The 11,594-nt window shown below is 43.2% G+C and overlaps 1 protein-coding gene and 1 long non-coding RNA gene across 5 annotated transcripts; one reads left to right on the top strand and one right to left on the bottom strand.

The window, feature by feature from the left end:
- Nucleotides 1-4,911: 4,911 nt before the first annotated feature.
- On the bottom strand, nucleotides 4,912-8,526 carry LOC148647990 (uncharacterized). 4 transcript variants are annotated; one of them, XM_088608127.1, is made up of 4 exons: nucleotides 7,768-7,851; nucleotides 6,372-6,472; nucleotides 6,176-6,289; nucleotides 4,912-5,472 (listed from the first exon to the last, which is right to left on the bottom strand). In XM_088608127.1, the coding sequence occupies exons 1-4, from the start codon at nucleotides 7,808-7,810 to the stop codon at nucleotides 5,005-5,007; spliced, it is 726 nt and encodes a 241-aa protein (XP_088464253.1). In that variant the 5' UTR covers nucleotides 7,811-7,851; the 3' UTR covers nucleotides 4,912-5,004. The 4 variants fall into 4 exon arrangements, 1 of the variants encoding a protein (XP_088464253.1); XR_015926792.1 differs by lacking the exons at nucleotides 4,912-5,472; nucleotides 7,768-7,851 and adding exons at nucleotides 5,955-6,067; nucleotides 8,364-8,526 and having other exon boundaries at nucleotides 6,372-6,519; XR_015926793.1 differs by lacking the exons at nucleotides 4,912-5,472; nucleotides 7,768-7,851 and adding exons at nucleotides 5,955-6,067; nucleotides 8,364-8,526.
- Nucleotides 7,991-9,593, top strand: LOC148647989 (uncharacterized). The gene is made up of 3 exons (XR_015926794.1): nucleotides 7,991-8,127; nucleotides 8,231-8,317; nucleotides 8,798-9,593. It is a non-coding gene; the product is annotated as an uncharacterized LOC148647989 (long non-coding RNA).
- The last annotated feature ends 2,001 nt before the right edge of the window (nucleotides 9,594-11,594 follow it).

The raw sequence follows: 11,594 nt of genomic DNA, 5'->3' as shown, positions 1-11,594 counted from the left end.
TTTGTCGTGTGTGAGGTAACAGCTCATACAGTAAGGGGATGCTTTCACTTGAAAAACCTGTGCATTCCTGCACTCATTCAGCCAAGGGCGTCTGTTACCTCCAGATCTAAATGCCTCTCCGAGACTTTAGAGAGGACTTACACCGCACTGTTCACAGGTAAGGAATGAGACCCCGAAAACCCCCTTTCTTGATCAGTAATTCACCATCCCCAGAACGCCAGCATCGCTGCTTTTGCCCTGGGGTGGACTTACACACTGAGCTCAATCAGGGCGATTCTCGGGTCTCAACGTCCTTTAAATCCTGCTACTTAATGCTTTGCTCTTTTATTATGAGGTGTGTTTATGTTAGTGTCGTGCGTGTGTATATGTATTTCACAAACAAGGAAAACACCAAAAACATACATACATATATATCTCTTCTACTCCTGTTTCCTTTAAAACAAAAAAACCACGCCACGCCAATCCGTGCACGATCAAGGCGTAGCTAATCTCAGGACCCCGGGCGCAATTAAGGCCCACACCAATCCTGGATTATATGTGCATTTAATGCACCACTCAGATCCAGAACCCCGGGCGCAATTAAGGCCCACACCGATCCCGAGCCTCAGAACTCCGGGAGCAATTAAGGCCCACACCAGTCCTGAATTACATGCATTTAATGCACCACTTGCTCTAGAACCCCGGGCGCAATTAAGGCCCACACCGATCCTGAGCCTCAGAACTCCGTGCGCAATTAAGGCCCAAACCAGTTCTGACCTTCAGAACTCCGGGCGCAATTAAGGCCCACACCAGTCCTGAACTTCACGGTAAGGGTCCAAAACCCGTTCAAAAACTCCACGCGCAATTAAGGCATACACCAGCTTCGAACACCTGTAATACCGCGGACCACCTGCCAGACCAAATTCTGGGCTTACAGCAAACAACCCCTTACATACACCGGTGTCTTCCCCGGGCCAGAGGAATACAGGAACTCACATTTACTCTGTCATCTCGGGCGATTCTCGCAGGGAGCCGAGACTTCCCAATCAGTCAGAGAGAGTCGGGACTTTTTTTAAAAAAAGAGGAGTCCTTACCTCTTAGTAATGTGAGCGCTGACCATCTCTCCTGCCGATGGGAAGTTCTGCGCCTTCTGGAGCATCCGCCGACTACGCCAAATTTGTTGTAACAGAACGAATAAGGTTCTTGATCCCGAGATGAAGTAAAACAGATGAGTTTATTGCATGCAAGGAACAATAAAGCCGAAGTCTTGTTTCCCGCAAGAAACAACAAAACCGAAGTATTGTTCCCCGTACTGTTACAAACTTTTGGGTTATATAGTGTCTTCTCCGTTTCTGACGTCACTCGGTCTGATGATAAAGAGGGGGGTTCATGGTATTTGGCCAGTTTACGATGTTCTGGACAAATGGTCAGTTTAAGATTACACCCAGGGGGGTTCCTAGCTTGCATCTGCAATCCTTATCAGTTAACCCCCTTTCCTGCCATAAACCCCAGCTTGTGACTTAGAAGTCTAAACCCCCTACAGAAAGGATTAAATTCAAACCCCTGTCTTCACATCTTTCTTCAGTATATAGGTCCTTTCCAGATCCTCACACGGATTACACCAGTCACCTACCGACTAGCACTCCCCTCCACTTTCAGAATCCATTCTTCCTTCCACGTCCGGAAGAAAGATCTTGGGTTCCAGAGAGAGATATTCTTGACCTAGCTCTCATCAACAATTTTCATCGTGATTTCCCCCAGCGGCCGTCTCGGGCATCAGGAGCCGCCCATAGGGGGGTGGGGGGTGGGTTACTGTCACGACCACTAACCTGCCCAGACCAGCCCCCAAGAGGACTAATCAGTTCCAGCAGCAGGGTGATAATTAAAAACGCCGCCGCACATGTTAATTTCACATCAGACGCCTTACCATGCAGCAGGCTGCATTATTTAAGCCTCCGTTACCTGCATATAGCTGCTTGATATTGAGTTCACTTCTCGTAGCTCTACCTAGCGTTTCTTTACCTTTTGCCTTCCTGAAATTCTGATTACACCTTTTGCCTTCGGACTTCGGATCTGTGTCTATTTCGGATTTGACCCTGCCACTCTCTTTTCGACCACGATTGTTCGCCAACAGTGTCTTTACCGGATCTCGACCTACCTTACGCTTTCGGACTACGATTCAGTTCCTGGTTTCGGTCTGTTCGCTTACTTACCTTCCAATGACTCCTGCATCTGCATCAGATCCTTTTCACCTCTTCCGGGCCTCATTACAATATCAATGTATGGGTGTGAAAGCTGAACCCTGAAAAAAACTGACCAAAAGAGGATGGATGCTTTCGAGCTATGGTGCTGGAGAAGACTGTTATGGATACCATGGACAGCAAGGGTCACCAATAAAGAGGTTCTGGAGCGCATCAAGCCAGAAATTGCGCTTGAGGGAAAGATCACCAGACTCCGGCTCACTTATTTTGGTCACGTGATGCGATCAGATTAATTGGAGAAAGCAATGATGCTTGGAATGGTCAGTGGAACAAGAAGACGAGGCCGCCAAAGAACGCGGTGGCTCGACGCCATTAAAACAGACACTGGCTTAGTCCAAGACCACGGAAAGCGTGGCAAGAGATGGCCTATAGAATCTACGAGAGTCGGATCCGACTGACCGGATAACATCATCATCATCAATTACATTTTTAGAAAGTTTAGTCTTTTTTTTGCACAGTCATCAGTTCATACTGCGCAAATTACTATTCAGCAGGTAATTATTCAAAATACCTACATACTACCATATAAAACAGATTGCCAGAAATTCAATATACAGGTAGGTTATAAATAAAGTACTGTATGCATTGTATGGATTCAGCCTTTTCTTGAGTAAAGAAAAACCCTAAGGAAATCATAAATGATAAGTAATTAACTGATTATTATTGGAATTGTGCTGTAAAGGAACAACTAAAGGTTTATTCCATGCTGAAGAGAAAATAGATACAATGTTTCAGGGCTAAATAAGTATGAACTGAAATCATCAAAATATAAGAAAGGTTACAAACATGTTTGACAGTTAGTAGCTAATTGATTCTAGAATGCCACCCACTTGTTTCTTGAAAGAAACCATGGTATTGATAAAATAATATCTGGATGACACTTTAATCTGAACAAACTCGATTTTGCACACATTTTATGTATACAGCTGGGTACTTTACTGACACCGTTTGGGTGAAGTACCTAAACAGCAGTGTCTCCTTTAGGATTTAAACCCACAACCTTCCAGTCACAAGTCCTATAATTACTGTTCCACACTAAGCAATGTGTAATTTAAATAGAACTACAAAAACAGAATGCAGAGTAAACGTTTGGGAGTGAATATTGTTTATCATGAGTAGAAAAGGGGATTTTATATATAAACATTGAACATCCAAAAGGTTATTGAGAAAGAAATATAAATCTTATACATTTAACAGTGAAGATCACAGGACATAAACTGAAATTCACATTAATAAACCATATGGGAGAAAGAAATTTTTTTTCAGTCATGCTGTGGAATCTGATGCTACAGTACATCATATAACAAAAGTTATTGGTTCACTACAAAAAACAGTCATATACTGAGCTGCAGTTTCACCTGACTTACCCTACAAACTAGAACAATCAATAAAAAATAAAATACAAGGTCCCATGAAACACAAATTCTTTTTCTCTTCAAATTTGTTTAGTCAATTCAAACTATCTATGTGTATAGAAGAAATCTGTCCACACTCTGGCCTTGTCCAGAAATTGGTATAACTCCTATTTCAAACAATTGTTCTTAATGGTAAAGCTTTCATATACTAGACATGGCTGGCAAGACAAACAGAGTTTGTGTGATTTTTTAATGAAAAACATTTAGGCACATTCCATCATATTGATATCTAATAGCTGAGTGACACTGTTTTGCCATATAACTACTGCCTAGATTTGTAATTGAATATGCAAATACTTTATCAGATACCCCTTACGAAACCACCAGAAACAAGCAGTAATTAGACCGGAAATAGAAAAATCAAGGTCAGTGAAGTTGCCCCCCTCTGCAAACAGCACAAATGATGAAACCCACCATATTTGATGACAGATCCATGACAACAGGATTCCAGCCCATGACAGTTTAGAGACATGACATGTTATAGTTATTGTAAAACAAACTCATTGCTTGGAGAGAGTAACTGCTAGAGATTTCTTTTTATCCCACTGTGGGTTTTATTTTCCACTCCCTGTGCTACAGTATATACAGTACAGATGCAGCCATTCAAAGTGCACGCGTAGTATTAAGCGACACCTTTCGTCAAACTTTTGACAGGTACCACGCCCCCCTTTTCCAGCCAATGGTCGTCCGCGTTGTTTTGTTGTCCCGCCCCCTTGCCATCCAATGGCGTGTTGTTATTTGTGCATGTCCCGCCCCCTCAGGAGCCAATGGTGTGGGTCGGAACTCCCGCCTCCCCCTGGCCGGTCGGTCCGGCGCCTCAGGGTCCCAAAGCCCCAAGGCGGCGCATCCCTCGCTTTAGGTGTGTGAAAGTGTGTATTGGTTTGGAAGGGGACCATGTCTGCCGCGGGGTTGAGTGCGCTCTATTATAACCCTAGGAAATCGGGTAGTTACGGCGGCGCGGGGAGTCTGTTGCGGGCCTCGAGATCCCGGGGTGTGAGTGGCGCCAGCCGCGGCCGGGTGGCCAAGTGGTTGTCCGGCCAGGCTGCTTATACGCTGCACAAGCCGAGTCTCAAAAGCAGCAGGGGTGCAAGCACACACACACACATACACTGACTGCGTAAAATCTCACGGAAAGAATTCGCAGGACAAATGCCATGTGAAACGTGAACCGCTTTATTTCAACAGTGGGTTTTCAAACACCGAAACAGCGCAGCAGCACTTTTTACACAAGTTACAGACTCCAGTTTGCAAGTATGTGAAATGTGAACCGCTTTATTTCAACAGGGGGTTTTCAAACACTGAAACAACGCAGCACACATGCATTACCGGCTCCTGTTTGCATTCAACAATTAAATGTTGGTGCGGAAAATTAGTTCGGTACACGTAACCACCACCCCAACATTGCTGAGAAACTTTGCGGCATCTGAAAAAACATTCATAACCCCCTTCCGCTCCCCGTGTCTAAAGCCATGCAAACCACACTGGGCGATCCGATCTAGCAGGGCAAAAAAATTTGCCTGCGTAATCAGCGGGATGGTGTTACCACAGGTTCTGTGCAAAACACACTGTATTTTGGAATACACACTGTAGAACCCCCCAGGCTTCCTTTTCTGATCTGAAAACATCAGATCCGCAATAATTTCACTCAAGTTCTTGACATACACATCTATCTCTTTAACAAATTTAAGGACATTAGCATTCGACTCTTTGTTTTGCATATCAAGCTTTGTAGAGAGAAGTGTGTAAAGCACTCTTTGTAAGAATTCAGACATATACATTCGAAATTCTTCATTCTTCGGACGATGGCACACCCGGGTCTGTAAAACAGAGTGAAATCTGTATGCACATTTTACACAGATCTTTTTTTTTGCGTCTGTAAAAATAAGAATAGTGTTTCTTTTGCAACTCATCAAAAGTCACTTCTACTAATTTTTCATCCAGCTGTTCAAGTGTGATGTGTACATGCTCGTATGGGGAGCGGTCCTCAATTATATTTTTTGGCAACTGTTTTATGCGCCACTCAGTGTCATTTGTAATGGTGTACGAACCCAGACACCGGGCGGTGTACAGAACAGCCGATAAAATTCGGGCTAAACTGAGAGACTTATAAATTTCTAAAGCGGCAAACGTCACGTCTTCAGACCCATCTGTGTAGCCGCCAGACAGGCTTGTGTGACCCCGCTGCCCGGGATGGTCAATCAAACAGGCCGGGCAGTCATCAACCAGGACCCCCTTTAAACAGTGTTTGAAGATGCAATAAACTACTGCTTTCACAATCTGGGGCATAACATCGGGCTCATTAGGGACATAGGCATCAGCTTTATTAACATTTGGGCGAACACACAAGCATAGACACGAGACATTCACTTGTGCCGGTAGGCTGAAGATTGACCCGTCCACATCCTCTTTATTCTATTAAAGGAAAAAGAAAAGGAAGGCTTAACAAAATAGACATGCTTTGTACCTAAAATATCGAGCATTTAACGCGCTTTTGAGCTAAGGTTTTTCGTTAATATTTACCATTTGTAGCGTGGTATCATCGCTAGCACCCGGCAGTTCTTCAACATCTGGTACCCCAGCTGAACTCACACCCCCGCAGCTGTCACAGGGTGCAGAGGGTGGGGTCGGGTTTTGCTAAAAAGAAGACCAAGTATTAAAATGACATACGCTAAGCACCCATACAAGCACGATCAGAAAAAATATTTTAGCCACCTACCTCTTCACTTTGTAGAGTAGCGGACCCCGTTGTTTCTTCACACAAAGAAGCCATCTCAGCACCTCTGCGGTGTCTGACAGCTCCAAGCACGCACTGCGACCCTGTCGGGCCGGAGCGTTTAAGAATATGCGCCAATGGTGTAACACGCCTACATAACACAAGACATTTTTCAATTGGTTGTGATGCTTTAAAACGCATCACAACAATGGTTGTGATGACCCCCCCCTCCCCCCAATTAATCGAGAGCGAAAAGTATTCACAGATCAGTTTATAAGTTTTAAAGTTTTAACACGCAACACAAACACAAATGATGTGTTTCCCCAGAAAATAAATTTTAAACACACGGGGTTGGTCTTAAAGTTTTTAAAATAATGTAATAAGACACAGTTTATTTTTAATATCACATTTGCGACAGCTTTTTCGAAAGTTTGAGATAAATTTCCACACGTCGCAAGCGTAAAAGTCTTTAAGGTATTAACAGGCAACAAATGATGGGTTGTTGTTTTTCATACTTTAACGGATTGGTCCTAATGTTCTAAAATTGTTTCCCAGTAGAGATAATTTGTGATGTTGTTGGAGACGGGCGGTGTGTGGGGGTTAGTTAAAGGCTCTGGAATGCAGAGTGGTGGGAGAAACCCCCAGGGAAAGTTTACAAACATTTTAAATTCATGTAAAGTTTTCTAATTTACAAGCACACCATGTATTTCACGCAAAAATGTTCTTAACATTATTAAAAAATAAAACCTCAAAACGTCAAGCTTGGTTTGTGAACACGTCCCTATAAAGAACAGATACATTTTCTTATAGCATTAATGAAAAACATTTTGTTTGATAATATTCTTAGCGGCCTGTTGGTGAATCAAACACAGACACCGCGGCACATTTTCACCACGTTTAACAGCTATGAAATTTAGACACCGTTGTATGCCTTAAAATAATATAGATTTTAACATTATAACGGTCTAAAACGTTTTCTAAAATGTTTCTTAAAATAATTTCTACAGCCCAGTACGTGCACCCCCAACGATACCGAAGATTAATGGTTTTATGTGGGGGGTTTCTTAGAAGAGTTTATCGGTTTGTGTATAAGTACCAGTGGTTTAACAGGCGAAGTTTTGGCTGCATTCCATTTCTTACAGTCTCACGTTATCGCCTAACTCGTCAGAATGGATCACGCCGATCAATTTCAACAGTCTGAAGATATTCTATTTACAGGCTTAACACTGCTCGACTTGATAGACGAAGACCAGGACTCCACGAATTCCAGCGGTATGTATATCCGGCTTTTTGTGAGACAATTACAACGTCACGGTGCATGTCTCATGTTTGCTATAGTTACAAAACGTTGTATAATATTTGTATACTAGACAATATTGAATTATTATAATGGAATTACCAGGGAGTTGTTCCATAATGTGGTCGTGACTATGTGTATCCATTCATTTCCATTAGCCCCGAAAACCACAGCTGTAAAAAGGCCAGTTACCGCGCACCCCAACACTGGTGAGTAATTACGACAATGTTTTGAATAACGCTTTACGGCCATGTGAGTCTTAAAGACACCGGGGTATATACTCCACACCAAAACTCGTATGTGTCTATTCTGCAGACGCGGGCGAAGGGACAAGTCGCTACACATTTAAAAAACCTCGTTTGGGGTTTACAATCCCACCGCAAAACCTTGTGGAGACACATGCAGATGTTCACGTCATACCAGAGGGTGCGGGACATATTATCAGATCGCCTGAGAGAAGAGGTCGGTATTATATAAAACATTCTTTTAGCATGGCCATTTAAACCACCTTGGTAATTTGCGGTGATGAGTTCTTTCGCTAATGGTATTTTCCCACTCCGTGCAGACCCCGGACCTTCAAAAAATAAACTGCGACAAGTCAACACGTTAACTGGGTCAACGAGCTCAAAACGTCTGAAATCAACAAGCAAAGGTTAATATAATTTAAGCGTGGTCAAGATGTGTTATGATCCACTTACGGCAAACGTTACTTCTTTTGTTAGGATGTTAATTCGCTGAAAGATCCTACTTCGCGTAGTTTTCTGTTTGGGAGTGTTAAAAAACCTTATTTTAAAACTGCTTAGCTTTTAAAGTTAAAAGTGACTGGTCTGTGCGAGGGTCTATAGGCCGTTAACCACGCCGCTTGACCCAGTAGCGCCACCACAGCCGTAAAGGAAACCAGTGTAACAACATGTCCGGGTAACTTGTTCCATTCACCCGCAGCCCTGTGTGTAAGGATGCGCCACATGTGTGGCGTTTTTATCATAGTTATCGTAGTTTTCTGATTTTGACAGTTTAGATTTCATTGATTGTTGTGTTGAAAAGTCTTTTATTTTTATCACCGTGTAGTTTTCTGATTTTGAAATGTGGAGCATTGGCGTGGTAATAAAAAGTCTTTTATTTTTTCACACAGCAGCTGTATCGACGAGCGGCGAAACAAATGTGGCGGAAACGTCGGACCCTAAGGTGGTGACTGCATCGGAGACGGCTGTTAAGACGCTGACCAAAACCAGACGTGTCAAGCCTGCGGAGAGAAATCATAATGCGCCTAAAGACTTGGTGCTTGGTGATGTGGGAGACTCAGTGCGGTATATTGTAGACTTAGTATCAAAGGTGGGCACTAGTGAGGTGGATAAAAAGCGGTATTTAGAGAATCTAAGAGAGGCTTTAGCAAGTGCACATGCAGTGTTTCCAAAAACGATTCAGGTTTACACCGCTAGCCTCTTAGACGTTTTTTCTAAAGAGGATGTCGATCTAACCTTTGGATTTCGCTACCTCGTAATGCTATTTCATGGAGCAATGGTGAAGACCCACCGGGATAAATGACTAAACATGCGGTCTAAAAAGTGTTTAAAAGACCGACCGCTTGCCAACAGCAAGCGTTTGTACATAAATAAAAGAATTGAACTGGCAAAAGCATGTTTGTTGCGTCGTCAAAGATTCAGAGAGAGGCATCAGATTTCCCAAGGGCCGCCCGAACCACGCAATGAGAATGCAGTGGTAGAAAATAACTTAAGGCCCGAGGGTGTTGTAGCAGAACAGGATGTCAGTAACCGAGAACCGGTTGTACTGAACGATCTGAATCAGGTTGGTGGCGGTGCAGTGGCGAATAGAGACCCCTTAGTTTTCCTGGAGCGTATACGTAGTTATAACAGGTCTTATAATAATTTTAGAGCAACAGAGCACCACGAAGAATTTCGTTTTGTTAATCTCGACAGAATAACCTCGTATGTACAGGCTATAGATGCTGTGCATGGTGCAGTCCAGAGAATATTGGATGAACGTTCTCCAAACATCGGGGGGAATGATTTTGTACAGCTGCGTTTGACTGCGGGTGGTTTTAACAAACCCTTGTTCTCACGCAGGAGACACCCCGGAGAATTAAATGCTGCCGATTTTTTAAGCCACATCTCAGATCTCTTACAGAGCCACACAGAGGTTCTCACCGATGACAGCCTCCGATTAGTGGTGACGATAGTTAGGAATATGCAGGGGGGTGCCCGCCGAAGATTTAAATCCGTTCTGTACAGCCGGGTAATTGCTCAGAAAAAAGCGCACCTTATCGACTTACATTACACGGGCGGTAATCTGTGTTTCGCCGGGTGTGTGTACGGTTTGTTGAATGAAGGTTGTACCGATGGGGAAATGTTACAGGGCGCTAAACGAATGCACAAAGAGTTGGGTTTTCCAGAGAATCGGAAAATTAGTTTGTCAGACATTACCGCTTTTGAAAAACATTTAAAGGTGGTCATTAAAATTTTGTACCACGACCAGGGTGATTGGAAATACTTTACAACGGGGCCCACACCACCAAATTCTAAAATACTTTTTGTTCTACTGCATGAAGAGCATTTTTATGGGGTTTTAAATATTAAAGCTTTTGTGGGGGCGGCGTATTTTTGCACTAACTGCCATGCGGCGTATAGCCACAAGAACGCACACGCCTGTGTTAAAGCTTGTAAAACCTGTTTAGATCCCCAGTGTTGCGAAATTGATGCAGAAATTCAGAATTGCCCGGCTTGTAAGGTCTTTTGTCGTATCTCTCAGTGTTTGGCGAGACACTTGCGGAATGCGGCGATGGGTGTGAGTAAGTGTGAGCGCAGGGTCTTTTGTGAGAAATGTGGGGTTTATAACCTCGCAAGTCACAAATGTAAAGAGAAACTGTGCTCGCGTTGTAACAACGTGATTGACACCCCAGACACACATTTGTGCTACATACCGCCTTTGGACAACCCCAAAATTTCAAACAAGTACATTTTTTTTTACTTTGAATGCATGCAAGAAACGGGGACACACATACCAAATTACGTCCACGCCCTTCATATTGACAATAAACGAAGCTGGGAATTTTATGGTGAAACTTGTCTAAAGGATTTTGTGTAAATTTATCGATAGACGTTTCAAAAACCATACGTTCATATCGCACAATGGCAAGGGATATGACAATTACCTAGTGATCAGACAGTTGTTAGCTGAAAAGATGGACGTTGAACTAATTAATCAGGGTGGTAAGATAATGTGCATGACCGTAAAAGCTCTGAACATCAGATTTATCGATTCTTTAAACTTTCTGCCTATGAAATTAAGCAAACTGCCGGCCGCCATGGGGTTCCCCGGGGGTAAGGGTCATTTTCCACACTTGATGAACACTTCAGAAAACCAAAATTATGTCGGACCGATGCCGCCGCCAGAACTTTACGGCGTTAACTACATGCTGCCGAGTGAGAAAGCCGAGTTTTTGGTTTGGTATGAAGAATGCAGGGGAAGTGTGTTTAACTTACAGAGAGAGTTAAGAGACCTTAAAGAAAACCCAGAAGGTGGTGTACGACAAGCGGGTGCTGCAAGAAAATTTGACCGTTGCCCTACGGATATTAACACGATGGATGTCAGGTTAAAACACCCTTTTTCATGCATTTTGTCCGGACCCTCGAATTGCGGTAAAAGTTATTTTATAAAACAGCTCTTGGAGAGCGGTGATACCGTTATGACTCGTAAACCCGAAAACATAGTCTGGTGTTACAGCTGCTGGCAACCTCTATACGCTGAGTTGCTTGTGAAATTTCCATACATTCAGTTTATAGAAGGACTACCGATGTCGTTTTTCGACGACCAGCTACTGCCGCCGGGTAGAGTAAATTTGATTATAGTTGATGATTTGATGGAGTCTGCGTGTGAAAATAATGAGATAGAAAAAGTTTTTACCAAATACG

This window comes from Lepisosteus platostomus, chromosome 15 (assembly GCF_059453375.1).
Source record: "Lepisosteus platostomus isolate fLepPlt1 chromosome 15, fLepPlt1.hap1, whole genome shotgun sequence".
NCBI classification, from domain to species: Eukaryota; Metazoa; Chordata; class Actinopteri; order Semionotiformes; family Lepisosteidae; genus Lepisosteus; species Lepisosteus platostomus.
The sequence above is the reverse complement of the archived record's forward strand: the minus strand, read 5'-3'. Positions and strand labels throughout refer to the sequence as shown.

Bases quoted from the DNA above. Each gene is read 5' to 3' on its own strand.
- LOC148647990 (XM_088608127.1), bottom strand. From the start codon at position 7,810: ATGGATACACATAGTCACGACCACATTATGGAACAACTCCCTG. The intron at 6,473-7,767 runs GTAATTCCATTA...CCGGCCCGACAG, and splicing joins CATTATGGAACAACTCCCTG to GGTCGCAGTGCGTGCTTGGA. The intron at 6,290-6,371 runs GTAGGTGGCTAA...TCTTCTTTTTAG, and splicing joins CTACTCTACAAAGTGAAGAG to CAAAACCCGACCCCACCCTC.